Raw genomic sequence first — 15,130 nt, 5'->3', positions numbered from 1 at the left:
CTATAGTGCATTTAGTGAGCAAGGGGAGGGGGGCTGGGTTGTTTTTTGTTGTATATTACTGAACTTGAACATGTCCTTTAGCAGTTAAACCCAAAATTAACATTCAGTATGTACCTAAATACCTTTGCCTGCCAGGAGATCTGTAATTCTGTTCAGCCTGTTTAGTGATTTAAATATCTCGGTCTCACAGCATGACTAGTTAGACGTTCCAGTATTTCAGGTTCAGATTATCAGTCTTTCATGTCATCTGCCTTCTCATTCTGCAATGAATCACCATGTGATGAAGCTGGTTTATTGCCCAGTTAACAGACTAGAATTTAAAATAACTAAGGAAATCTGCAAGACTGTGAAGTAGGGTGTCACAAGCCTGGCTGCGAAGTGTGGCAAAGGTGTGTAAATCACAAATTGGCAAATCCCTTTGCAGGTAAATCAGCCTGTATTTCTGCATTTCACCTGTAAATTTAGCTGTGTTTCAAAAATTGGTTATTATGCAAATTATGTGTTGAGTGTTATTTAAAATGCTTTCTGAGATGGGCAACACTGGGTGTTTACTTGAATGTTCAATGTATAGCAGTATACAGGTAATAAAGCAGAGAATAGTTACTTGTTTTCAGAACCTGGTGCTGCTGCATTATTTTATACTTAGAACATATTTCAAAATGATGGGGAAAAAAAATAAGCATTGCATTTTATGACATAAACTAGCGTGATAGCACCTGGGACTGTCATGTTGTATCTGCATATACATTAGTCTGTATATACCCAACTGTTTTTAGCCTGAGTCACACAAAGTGTTTTTGTAAAGTGTGTATAAATCTACATATACTTTTGGCTGTCAGATGGGACTCTTAAAACCACACTTATCCAAATTTAATTTTAGTCTTTGTTGAAATAACATAATGCAGTCTTTATTTTGTCCAACTGCAATCAATTTGGTAAGTCTGGGATAGTCTTTAGATAGGAGCATTACATTTTTAGAATGACTTCCTTTTGAAAATTATTTTAATTAAATCAAGCATTTCATTGTCAAAGAATTTCCAGATAGACAGCCTGTGTTAGTTTCATCTGATGACATTTAGCTAAAGGAAATAATTATCTGGTACTCAAAATGTGGGCATATTTACCTCATCATTTCTGAGCTGAACATTTACTTATGCCTCCAAGTTTATTAAGTATGTTGTAATCGTTGTAATCAATGGTGCATTAATTGCACCATTGATTACAAAAATTAGCTTCTTGTTAGGCCATATAGACTAAAGAGGCCAATCAAGCATTTGGGAACAGGCCAAGTAATAAAATACTCATCTTTTTCCTGACCCTCCCTTAGGGTCATTTTGGACTGGCAGCCAGCGTGCCTGGGGTGGGGGCAGGGATCGGCAAGGTGTCCATGAGTGGCCCACCAGTGTCCGTGAGTGGCCCTTGCAGGGTCCACTGTGGCTGTACAGTACATTTGGAATGTACTTTTTTTTGGCGGGCAGAGGTGAAGACGAGCAAGTTGGGATTAGCGGAGTCTGCTGCTGGAGTGTAAAGGTAAGCAAGCAGAGGTCTGGAGCTGAGGTCTGGGTGCTGGTGTTGGGAGCTGTGTGCTGGCCGACGCTGGGGTGGGGGAAGCCTTTACAGAGGACAGCAAAGCATCCCTCTGTCTCCCATATTCAAGAAAATTTAAGCTTTTTGCAATGTATGTTGGAATGCCTCGAGTCTGACTAAATACCGCACTGCCCACCAGAGAGCCCTGCACCAACCACAAGAGATCACCACACTGGGCACCTGAGACCCTGGAGATATGAACCTGTGATCCTGAAGCAACACAGAAGATGTAGCTTCATATTTTCTGCCTTACTGTATAATGTATTGCTGGGATTTGTAGTCCTCTATAGTTGGCGGTATTTTGCAGTGTGTTGGTTCTGGTCTGAGGTCTACCATGCGTTGGTTCTGGTCTGAGGTCTGCCATGTATTGGTCCTAGTCTGAGGTCTACTGTGCGTTGGTTCTGGTCTGAGGTCTGTAAGTCCAGTTTACTTTTCAGCACATGTAAATATGAACATGTTTTATATACGCACTAGTTATTCCGTGTTTTTTTTTCACTTATAGTTGTGCTGCTAATGGCAGGGTAAAAACATTAAAATAATTTGTGAGTTTAACTTACTATTAGCAGCACAACTATGAATGTAAAAATTTAAATTTAACAAACGCTATGGTGCACTATTGCTCATTGGCACCCTGTTGTCGGAAGGTTGCAAAAAAATGGCACTTGGTGTGTAAACGCTTGCTGACCCCTGGTCTAATTCAGCTTACCTCCTAGGTGACATGTGACCAGGACCAGCGCTAGCGTAAGGCTGCATTTTTGCCTACACAGGCCCTGGGGAGGTGGGGCCTGTGTAGGCAAAAATCCTTGCACTGGCCCTGGGCCCTCTCCACTCTCCCTACCATCACTGATCATCACAGCTCATTTTTAATTATTGCATGCATTTTTTTTCAGTATTGATGTAAGTGAGGGGCCTCACATTTGAGGCATCACAAAGTCTACAGCCACCTCTGGCAACTAGAATGTCTAGCAATCATGCTGGTATGTACAACCATAGGTTAAAAGCATGCTTCCTTGTATGTAATACAGGAGTAGCAAGGATTTTTTTTTATTTGGAGCAGTCCAATTAATAGCAATTCACAAACTAACTGCTTAGTGGTAATTCAATAGGTGACGTGTAATGACTCGCCGCCTGGCTTCCTAAATAGCCGGGAAGTCGTCTCCATGCTTCACATCACTAAGTGACGAGAAAGCATGGAGTCGGCTTTCTGGCCAGTCGGGAAGCTGGGCGCCATGTAATGACGCGGCACCCGACTTCCTGATTAGCCAGGAAGCCGGGTCCATGCTCCCTTGTGACGAGGGAGCACGAAGCTGGCTTTCCAGTCAATCAGAAAGCTGAGTGTCGCGTCATTACATGGCGCCTGGCTTTCTGATTGGCCAGCTTGCCGACCAACCAGGAAGCCGGGCAGCAAGTCATTACAGCCAAGCAATCCCATACCACCGACACTGAGGACAGAGACAAACACCTGAGCACACTGGCTGATACATTTTGGCGAAAGGGCTACAGGGAAGACTATATCTAAAAAAATGAAATCTGCCTTAAGAACACCACAGGAAAGGCTCCTACAGTACAAAGAAAAGAAAAACACAACCAGGATCCCTCTTGTAGTTACCTACAACCCTACTCTGGAGGTAATATGTAAAATCATCAAAAACCTACAACCAGTACTCTCTGAAGACCCCATACTTCAAGAAATATTCCCTCAGCCCCCAATACTGGCTTTCAAGCAACCACTGAACCTGAGAAGAAGATTGGTATGCAGTAAGCTGACCCCAGAACTTGGAACTTACACAGAATGGCGCAGTGTGCTGCAATAAACCCTGCTGCAATTTTGCCAACATACTGTATATGTGACAAGAATACAGCGAGTCACAATAACAAAACATACACCATTAAGGGATCATACTCATGCACATCTGCTAACGTGGTGTACATGATACAGTTATATATACACTGTTCAGTATGTGACAAAGATTGTTACATTGAGGAAACTGGCCTTAAGCTACATCTCAGGATGCACCTACACAGGAGCTCAATCAAGAACCACAAGGAAAACGAATATTGCACTCCAGTAGGACATCACTTCTCCCAGAAAGATCACTCCATCCAAAACCTCAAAATTAAAGTACTGAAAGGGAAGTTTAAAAACATTTAAAATGAAAATGATTTTACATTTCAACGCCATAAAGGAGGGACTTAATGTGGATTCTGGTTTTCTGACACACTACCAGAACTTTTTATGAATATACAGAACATCTTAATATTCATGTATGTCCTATATCTCTGATCTGTTTAGGGTTTATTTGTCATCCTATGTTTATTTGTTCTGTCTTTTGGTTATCAGCAGGCATTCTTCACTCCCAGGTCCAACATATATGACCCCCCTAACAACATTCTCTTGCTTTAAGTGGTAAACTCTGTCATGTTGATTAGTATTGCTTCTGACCTGAAGAAGAGAGGTTAACTCTCGAAAGCTTGTCTTTTAAATATTATGTTAGTCCAATAAGAAAGGTATCCAATTTTTACATCTTGTCTACTGGACTAATACGGCTTACCCATTTACATTACATATAGTATATACATTTTCAATTTATTAGATTCCCTTTTTTCTGGTATTGAGACTGAGTTGCTCCAGATATGTTTCTTTATATATGTAGTGAATTTTGCCAGAGCTTTAAGTTTCCCAGGCTATAAAGGTAATTCACTTTCCAGACAATATTCCCGCTTTAGCGTTTGTTCCCAAAGCATACCAGAAGAATACAGTATTCACTCTTTCCATATATTTACATTGAATCTGTTGCATTCACATGGAGATAATAATAGTGGATTTTGTTGCTGTTTTTGGCAGGTATATATTTATTAGTATTGAATTGCAAAGACATTGTTGGCAAGAGTGTTGCTTTTTAGATACAACAAATAATAGGAGTCTAAGAATGTTTCTAAACTTCTCCATGTGTAATTACCTGCAGTCTTGTTTTATCATCCTAGCGGCTGACACATTAAATCAGTTCTGACCAGTGAAATAAGAGAGGAGGTGGACAGAAGGAGTGAGTGACACTTTCTTTTCCTAAACTTGCACTCATATGTTTCATGTAGTAGAAGCCGATGGAATAGGATTTTAGGTTGCACTCAGAGTTCAAGCATGTACCAGGAGGCTCTATATAGAACTAGCTGCAGGCTCAAATGTTACATTGGCAGAAGTAGAGATTTTAAAGTAGACCTGGAGCCAAAAAAATGTTTTTTTGGGGGAAATAGGGTAGACATGTCAGCAACTCCAACAGAGACACGGATGGCAAAAAGAAAAAACCTGACAGAGGTTTAAAACTAACCAAAAACACATTAAAAAAAAAAACATTCCAGCATATTTTCACTATCTGTAAAAAAGAAGCACTAAACGTATACAAGGATTATACAACATTTAATATTGGTAAATAAAACAACAAAAAATTAATTTAATAGGTACCATGGTGGATGGGTTTATATTTACACCTAAAATCCACTATGTGTGTGTGGACACGAATAAACAAGAGCCGGTCTGTTAGTATAATCACATCAAGTGTGTAAAAAAGGCAAGGTCTCATTTCAAAAGACAATCTCATATCAAGAATAGGAAGCTGCTTCAATAAGCCCAATAAAGATAAATCAGGAACAGTGCGTGTCTCTACTCTGCTCATAGCATAGCATATACATTGGACAGTGTAACCCCCTTCTCAAACACTTGGCTGTGAGGCCTATTAATTTCTATGTTTAATTAGCCAGTGCTCACAAGGTAAGGACATGAAAATGTTTAAAAAGAGGTTTTTCTTTTTTTGATTGAAGAGTCTCTGCATAGATCTGAGATAGAATGACTTCATGTTAGTCATCTGAGTGCTATTGCCTTTACCAAATTCTGCATTTATATTTTATGATAAATACAACTGGTATATGTTTCTCAGGATTATGTGGCAGATTATGGAACTTGGGCAGGCAGTCTTCTGATGTGAAGGTGGCTCCTGATGTAAAGGGGGCTATTGATGTAAAGAGGGGCTTCTGATGTGAAGGGGGAACTCTGATGTAAAGGGGGGCTCCTGATGTGAAGGGGGAACCTTGAAATGAAAGTAGGGGGCTCTGATGTGAAAGGGGGATTCTAATGTGAAAGGGTACTCTTGATTCGAGAGGGGAACTTTGATCTGAAGGGGGAACCCCATTATTTTGAGTTTTTGCATGTGCTCTCCCCTTAAAGTCCATACAAGCTTATATCTGAGATAAGGGCCTGGTATGGAGTTTGGAAGGGCAATAAGTAACTTTTTTTTTACAGATTTACAAGATTTTCACACTTTTAAAGGGTGCTATGACTAAAAAAAGGTTGAGAAACACTGGTGTAGATTCAGAGATATAGGATATAGCTAGCAGTTGGTTTAGCAGGCCAGGGACTAAACAGAACAGTGATAGTGAGACAGAAAGAATAGTCAATAAACTAGAAGGGGTTGTATCCAGCTGGGCATAGACAATGCCAGAGGATGAGACAGAAGTAAGGTTGAGCAGTAGAGCAATAGAGAACTTTGAGGGTTAATCAGAACTGTGTGGAAAACCAGGATGAAGAGCAACCATATAGTCAGGGACCAAAGCAAGGTCAGGACGACAAGCTGGTTGAAGTATACGACAAGTGAGGTCAGCAAGAAAGGTAAATCCAGGAAAAAGTAGAGTTGTACCCACATGCCAGACAAACTGTACAACAAGCAACTTGAGAGCGGACCAATTGATGCTAATGTGCAATGCCACTGTAGTTGAACAATCCGGCTGAAAGCATAAAGGGATTGTTGATACAGGTGTATAGACAGACTTTGCAGAGAAGTCCAGTGTAGAAGGCTTTCTTTTAGTACTTCATTCCCACCAGCTTGCTGATTAAAGGGACTATGACCCCCCTCCCCCCCCCCCCCATCTTCTAATCCTGCTTTCAAACCCATTGAGAGCCACGGTGACAACACTGTGTAATGTAATAGAGGACAGCTGCTACATACTGTTGTCACTCCTACTATAAGACTGATTTCTATTTGTCAGGCAATGAATAGTAGATATATAAACATTTAACGATCTAGAAGTAATAATACATATTTGGACTAAATGGCCTTTTTTCTATTTTGGTAAGTACATAGCAGAGATACAAAACTGTATTATTTGTTTAATTATTACACTCTCAGTAATCCAACACTGTTATGGAATACGGCTCATTTTCTATATGGTTGCCAGGTCAGCCAATTGAAACTAATCATTTTTGAAACATGCACCTACATCTAAATTAGCGCTGAAACTGGTGGCTGTTATTGACAGCCATGGTTTGGCACTAAACCCAGGAACTGAAAAGATCTTCTCCAGGGCATTTGATTCTGATACTGAGTGCTCAGTAGAAACATTCTGTAGCAGAGCACTCCTTAGAAGCACTCTGTAGATGAGATCTCCATAGAAACACTTTAGCAGAGCACTCCTTAGGACACTCTATAGCTGAGCTCTCCATAGGATACTCTGTAGCTGAGCACTCATTAGGAAACTCTCTTGCTGAGCAGTGCTTAGGATACTCTGTAGCTGAGCACTCCTTAGGAAACTCTGTAGCTGAGCACTCCTTAGGAAACTCTGTAGCTGAGCACTCCTTAGGAAACTCTGTAGCTGAGCACTCCTTAGGAAACTCTGTAGCTGGGCACTCCTTAGGATACTCTGTAGCTGAGCACAGCTGGGCAGGTGTGGATGTGTGCTATGTAAAGTGCTGCGTAAGTTGTTGGCACTATATAACTACCAATAATAAATACATTCAGAGCTTTGTAAAACATACAAAGAGGAATGTATGAAAATCTGGACCGGTTGCCCATAGTAACCAATCAGCATGTTTGCTCAGTTAAGCTTTGAAAAAGAAAGATAGAAGCTGATTAGTTGCAACTGTGGCATTTTGGATCAATTCCACCATCAGAATGTATGTGTAGATTTTTTCTTTTGGCTGTGCTTTCCGGAGCACCCAAACTCTTAGCCGCAGAGGCTAATTCAGCATTACTGTAAGAAATGTTTCATACAAAGTAAATGGGTTAATCTAATGAATGAAGCTCTGCTTTGGAGTGGCCCAAGAGAGGGCACACCCTGTTAGAAAATGTTAGTCACTCATTGCAGCTAACTCAAAGCAGATGGATCGTTTCATAAAGAAAATAATTCCAGAGACATCACCTCTTCCCTTATGTCCCTAACTTTCTCTTTCTTTACCTCACACCCTCTGAGAATTTATTAAATAGTGCATAGGCCATCTAGGCATCTCTACATACAATTAAATACATGTATGGTACTTTATATACTTATAATTTTTTTTTAATACATTAGTGTTTTTCGGGGGGCTAACTTGACTCTGCAGAATGTCCATTATTTCAACTGCCATTAAAGAAAATCTATATCAATAGAAATAAACAGGCTATTATGGCTGACCTATTCTTTTTAGAATGCTAGTTGCCTGGATGCTCTGTGGATACAGTGACTTAAATATTTTCGGATTTACTCAAAATATGTATGAAGATGCAGGGCCCAGCTACTTCTTTGTGTGTTAACATGCTTTATGTCACACTAACATGGTTATTCACAAAAGGGTGAAGAGTTTGGAGAAGGCAGGAGAAGTGAACAATCTTGGCCAAAATAGCTGATTTTGAAACATTCTCCAATTCAGCTCACTTTCTAGATTAGCTATGTTGTCCTAGATCAAGGGTAGGCAACCTTGGCACTCCAGCTGTGATGAAACCGCAAGTCCCACCATGCCTCTGTTTCAGGGAGTCATGCCTGTGGCTGGCAAAGTCTTGCAATGCCTTATGGGACTCATAGTTTTACAACAACTGGAGTGCCAAGGTAGCCTACTCCTGCCCTGGATTGTTTACTTCTCCAAACTCTTCACCCTTTAGTGAATAACCCTGTTAGAGTGCGTTGCATTAAGACAGCCCATTCTAAATGAATTGCCTGCCAAAGCACCCTAACATGCCTAAAACTGCACATGACCCTTTTTTTGTAGTGTATGCACTACCACATATTGCAATGCATTATAATGTAAGTATATTGCCTGAGTGCATTGGGGTGCCATCAAAATGAATCAAGTTCAGAAATGTGAGTCTAGTTCAAAAATGACATTACTGTGGCTTTAGTCGCTGCATAGACTTGTTCCTGGTCGGTGACATAGAAGAAGCCACTGGATCAGCATAATATTCAGGAATCTAGAATAAAAGGTTGTCAGCAATGGAAGTCTACTTATTTCTCTTAGGGCCGGTTCATACCACAAAATCCACGTTCCAGAGCGTTTGGCCTCTGAAACGCAAGCCAGCCGATTCCCTGTGTTCAGGGGTGGGAGTGGGCGTGGTGGTGCATTGAAATCAATGGCACCCCCGCCCACAGTGCGATCGCCCGCACCAAGAACTAATGGCACATTAGTTCCTGCGTTCTGGTCCAGTGCGATCTGCAAAAATGCTGCATGCACTATTTTTGCAGATCTCACTGGACCGGAATGCAGCCACTAATGTTCTGGGGTTCTAAATGCAGGGAGGCGGCCGGCTTGCGTTCCAGAGGCCAAACGCTCTGGAACGCGGACTTTGTGGTGTGAACCGGCCCTAAAGGCAGATTGTCTGTTCTCTGTAAAGAACCTTTATGAATGAGTTTTTTTAAGATGATTTTTTTTCTCTTTAACTGAGTTAATAAAATGTATAGAAAGTATTTAGTATTTTGCGGTGGGTGTTTAGGAATTCCATGAAAAGAACAGACTTAGCCTTGTGAGCGTCTTGGTAAACTTTGATCATTATAATCACCCTGGTTGTATTTTAAACATGATTCGCTGCCTTGCTTTGGTTCTGCTGGAGGTAAAGCTCTTATTTCCTGCAATCACAAGCGCTGACCTTGAGCTGTTTGTGAAATCATGGGGTTGAGAAGGTTTCCTTGGGAATGTGTTTGTATTGACCTTTGATTATTGCATATGACTATCATTCTCCCTTCTTTTTACTTCCCCTCTAAACAGCCCAGATTTCTGTTACTGCTAAGTTGCTCTTTTTGTCAAGCTGCAGTAGAACATATTTCAATCATGGCAGTCATCCTTTGCATATCATTTTATGGATATAAATAAAGAAAAAGCAGAACACTACAAAGCACTGTATGTGCGTTAAACCAAGATATATACAATTATCCCGACAGGATTTCAGAAACAAAACATCTGTTTCTGATTTCTTTGTCACTAATAGTTATGCACACATGGAAAAGCTATCTTTAGCTCCTCCTTCTCCATCATTTTGAATAGAGATAGAATGCCTATTACTGTCTCCTGGTGATCCTGGCCCTGACCCTCCTAACTTTGGAAATAAAGACAGTATTGTTAAAAATGACCTGTACTGTGGAAGTTATGCCCACAAAAGGTAAGCAGAGAGCAAAGGACTAGTCACCAGTATACCTATTACTGATTTACCATGCCTTGTTATGCACTGTGTGGAGGTGGGCATCTTGGTAGAGGAGCAGGGTTTTGCTTCCAAATACTTTTCACTACAATTGTCAAACCCCACAGCTTAGACCTAGGTGATTGGATCACTATTGTACAATAAAGTGTCACTTGGAAAATAAATAGATTTATTTCTGGAAGGCTTTATCTAAACAAACAAGATCATAAAGACCAGGGAGCTAGTTCTGGACAAGCACCACATGGGAATACCCTTAAAGTGTATGTAAAAGCAAAAACGTTTTCCATTTTGAAAGGGTTAGACCCTCTGTGAATTGTTTATTGCTATCTCTGTGATTGGGAAGATTCACCCTATCTTTGTACTGATGGCAATTGTCACTGAGACTAAAAGTGAGGTGGAATCAAAAATGATAGAAATGCCATGTGAGGAAAAGGTGAAGGGGAAAATTGGGGACAAATCTTCCCCCAGGAGGTGGACTAAGGGAGAATGGAATCCTAGGCAAGATAGCAGCTTGCCACCAACCCAGCCCCATAACTTCAATTAGCATTGATAAGGATTGCAGTAGGCTCAGATAATCCACTTCATTTTTATTGTTTTATTGGCATGAGGGAAAAAAGTGATTGTGTAATGATTTGATAGCTGTGTACCAATTATTCAAAATGAATGTGGCAGTCCAATAATAAAAAAAAGAATGGCACTCACTTAATGATGGGTGTCCTGCTGAGTTGGTGGTTGACAGAATCTTCCTGAGGACTGAGGGTAATCCTGTTTGTGTGACGTCCAGAGAAGTTATCGGTGGGTTTGTTCTTATTGATAGCAAGCAGATTGTATTGATATGGATGATTTCCTACATTTCATGAAGAGATGTGACCTTGATGCGGTCAGTATAGGGTCAGTGTATGATATCGATTGATGCAATGTTAATTGGAGCAATAAGAATGTTAGAGCCGGCCGGCTAATTGGGATGCTGGTGAGTCATTAACGCCAACCATCTTCCCGGCTAATCAGGAAGCCAGGCAGCGAGTCATTACACGCCACCCGGCTTCCTTAATGGGACTTCCAGTATCGATATTAGATATCACCAAGTACCGAAAAAAGAATATCGGTACTCGATACCGAAAAAACAGTATTGGTGCATCCCTAATCAGAGCTAAGGCTGCTTTCTAGTTTGCCTTGGGGGTAATCCTGCTTTGGACTGGAGCACTATTAAAGCCATTATTAAAGGAAATATGTAATTTGCCCCTGCAATGCCTCCAGAGTGCACAGAGATTTCGGTACACGTCTTGACTGAATAATAAAAACCATACGGGGCTCCACAAGTACCTGCATGCCCCATGTGACAGTACAGAAGGCTGCATTATGGAAAGAAGTAGGAGTGACATCTGTTCTCCTATAATGGCAATTTCTCAAGCAGATTGCAGTGATGGGGCAGTACAGGAAAAGCTAGTTTAATCAGCTTTAAAAGCCTGCTTTACAGTGAACCCATTACTTTGCCTATTAGTAAAGGTTGACTTCATGGAATGGAAAGTATGTGGACAACCTTAACTCTGCTCTCAGATCATCCATCAAAAAGCAGTGAAAATAGGGTGTTAAAGGTCCAACTAAGAGGACAATAGTTACTCTGAATTAGGGATGTGGGGAATGATTTTGGTGAAATTGATGTTTCCTTTGGTGAAATTATCTAAGCATGCAGCACTGCTTAGGCATAATTTACATGACAAAAACCTCAGTAACTAAACTTGACTTTAAGGAAAGCTTCTCTTGTCGCTTTGCAAACTCTGTGATGCCCCAAAGCTAAGCCTGGCAGCTGCAGTAAAATTTAGGTAAGCGCCTTCAGGTTTTAACAGCAATACATGTAGCGCAAGTGAGCATGTGCAGCTAGCTTTACATACAGAGACTATATTTCTTGTAACACATGTGCTGGTAGTGTAATTTGTAGTGAAAATTTATATTTTGCCTCTGCTCAAGTACCACCAGATTGTGGTTGAGCTGGAAATGGTGTGGAACCATTTAGAGTAGAGATAAGAAGAACATAAAATAAAGATTGTTTCTAAATGGAAACCATCAGCTATAATTTTGCTCTTTGCATTAATAAAGAGAAACAACATACAAACAGCTTACTACATATTTAAAATACTGTACATATACAATATTTCTGTTTTACCTGCCTCAGGATTTGTAATTTTTTTTCAGATTTTTTTTTTTAGATTTTGATTCAGCATTTCTGTTTCCTGGGCCAGGTCCATCCTCATTGGGATGATGCTGATTTACTGTACAATGAGGAGGTTGGGGATGGATAGGTACATAGAACACTGACTAAAATGCTTAAAGTGACATTAAAGGATAACATTTGTTTAGTGTAGGGACTCACCTAAATGATGTCTCTTAATCCGATCTTCTTCTTCTTTCCTGACGTTTTCAGCCTTCTCTCCAGCGCTGCTGCGGGTCTCCGATCCAGCGCTGACTCCTGCACGCAGTCCATAGACTTACTTTGTGTCTCTCCTCATCTCCCGGACTAAAATCTGAACTGCGCATGCGCCCGCCCCAAAATTCTTTGCGGCCGCCCGACATGCTTGAGATTTTCGGACGGGAGCGAGCGTGGAAGACACAGGTAAGTATTAACCCTTTTTAAAACGTTTTTTTTTAATTCTTTTTTTAAGTTTTTGCATATGCTTGCTAGCAGTAGATATATGCAAAAAAATGAAGGGTTTAATAACCCTTTAACTCAGATGTAAAGTATTTGCTCAGGGACTACATGTCACCTGTCTGGTTGCATAGTATAGAAAATGTTTGTAAATGTTTGTAATTGCAAGAATTACGAATCCTTTAACAGACAATACAGCAAAATTATATTTCAACTGTGTATTTAACTGTTTGCCCAGATTTTTTTTCACCCTTGCAGTGCCCCCGCCCCCATAACCCACACACTGCAATGCCCGTTTTTGAGTACGGTTAGAGGAATAAGAAGTAGTAATATTTACCTTATTCCCCACTCTGGGAGAGTTCCTCCATGTATTTGGTTTTTCGAAGCCTCTTCTCGGAGGCGCTTGCTGCCATGGCCGTATGTAATGATGCAAAGGGACTGCACACAGCCCAAAGTGTCACAGAGAAGAGCAGAGTGCTGGAGCCTGCCAGAGTGGGGTTAGTAATACTGCCTCATCATCTCCACTCTAGACTTAATGAGCATTTAACAGTGCAGGGGGCCACAGTGTCTAGAACACCCTCCATCTTTTAGAATTTCTAAGTTCCATTTGATTACAGTACATCTACTCTTGCCCTATCTTTTCACACTTTTAAAAAGTTTCTCAAAGTTTCCTTATGTATACAATAACCATTATTATCAAGTGACAACCTTCCATCCTCTGCCACCACTGCAAAATCCCTTACCTATTGTTTCTAGCATCCTCCCATCAAGGTACTCTTCTCTTCTACTGTCATATTTCTAAGTTAATTTTGTCTCATGTCTTGTTCAGGCTATTTATATTATGAAATTCACAACACTTTGTAATATGTCGGTGACTTAAAATAAAGAAAATAGTAATACTATGGGATAAAGTCTTGAAAGAGTAACTTTTGTTTCTTAAAAAATGTTTAATGAAATACACCATTGTAAAATAAACTCATACTGTAATTGTTACCATTAGTGCCTTGGTTGAATCCAGTCTTTGCAATTTTGTTGTTGCTAGAATTTTCAGCACCTGACAATTTCAGGTGTGTAGGATATCTGTGTCTCCTCACTATCTGTTGTAGACCCTCTTTCCCCAGCATGCCCTTTAAAAACTCTGAAGATACACTGTGACATAGTGGCCAGGGAGAAGAGGGGGTGCCACTGAGGACAGCAGGAGACTCCAATACACACCCAGAAGTGTTGGATGTGAAAGATTGTATCAGCGCCTATATTTCTGTATTTCTAGCAAATAGTAGATTAAATAATCGTGCTTTAGTAAGTAAAATAATTTTCTTTTCTGATGCTGTATTGGTTTAACCTTTTTATCAAATGAATTACATTATTTTTTTAAGAGCACTAATTTGTAGAAAACGTTGATACTGCTATCTGATTTTTTCTGATATGTAAAAGCCATAATACTGCATGGAAATGTTCACAGTTTATCCCTATTTGACTTTCTTACTTCTCTCAATTTTGTGGTTTTTAGGAATGTGTACAAGGATTACCGATGCCTGGAGCTGGCCTGTGACTCCCAGGAAGAAGTAGATAGCTGGAAAGCCTCCCTGCTTCGAGCTGGAGTATATCCTGATAGGCTGGTAAGGAGTGTCTTGATACTTTTTAAATGCTATGGCTGACAATAAAATAGTTTAAAGATAACAGCCAGTTTTTACATGTGTATACATTTCCCTAAGATGTATGTTAGACTACTCATTTTAATAGGCAGAATACATTAGAAAAACAAATATTATGCTGCATATATATATATATTTTTTTTTTGGCAGCATAAATGCGAGAGACAGGGACACACAGGCAAGCATGCCCTGCACCACTAAGACAATGTGAGTGTCAATGCAGGTCGGCTTCATACAGCAGTCATAACAAATATATTTATATATACATGTTAAGGATGCACCGATATCATTTTTTCAAGATTGAGTACCAGTACCGATAATTTTTCTTCAGTACTTCCCCAATACCAATTACTGATACCTTTTCTTTAATATCATATGACAATTTTTCTAAAACAATACAGACTGATGATTTTAGGGCAAGGATAAGGTTGTTTGGGGGCAGTGTGAAGGTTCCAAGGCCCTTTACCTCCTCTCTGGGCTGAGATTTGTAGTCCCTCTACAGCTTGGAGTCAGTGGTGGAGCACCATTATACAGCAATGCAGAATACCATCAACTATAGAGGGCTACAAATCCCAGCAATACATTATACAGTAATGCATAATACCACCAGCTATAGAGGACTAGAAATTCCCAACAATACCTTATACAGTTCTGTGCTGCCACTCTGCTCCGGGGTGTCGGCCTGATGTCTCCAAGGACAGGGTCTCGGGAGGGGAAGATGTGCGGGCTGGCAGAAGCGCTGTAAACAGAGGCACCATGTGGTTCCCAAGAAGGCTTCTGCAAGGTTCCCAACAAGTGAGGGACCTAAGGCAGCC

General features: G+C 40.4%; 1 protein-coding gene across 1 annotated transcript in view; it reads left to right on the top strand.

Annotated features, from left to right (window-relative positions):
* The window catches only part of DNM3 (dynamin 3), a 212,304-nt gene that overhangs the window by 116,117 nt on the left and 81,057 nt on the right, over positions 1 to 15,130 (top strand). Inside the window, exon 18 of the mRNA XM_018566844.1 lies at positions 14,171 to 14,279. Within this exon, the coding sequence (XP_018422346.1) occupies positions 14,171 to 14,279 (109 nt within the window). The remainder of the gene's footprint in view (positions 1 to 14,170; positions 14,280 to 15,130) is intronic.

Source organism: Nanorana parkeri, unplaced genomic scaffold (assembly GCF_000935625.1).
Source record: "Nanorana parkeri isolate BGI_ZX_2015 unplaced genomic scaffold, ASM93562v1 scaffold982, whole genome shotgun sequence".
Taxonomy (NCBI): Eukaryota; Metazoa; Chordata; class Amphibia; order Anura; family Dicroglossidae; genus Nanorana; species Nanorana parkeri.
Note: the sequence above shows the minus strand (reverse complement) of the source record. Positions and strands in the feature narration are given on the sequence as shown.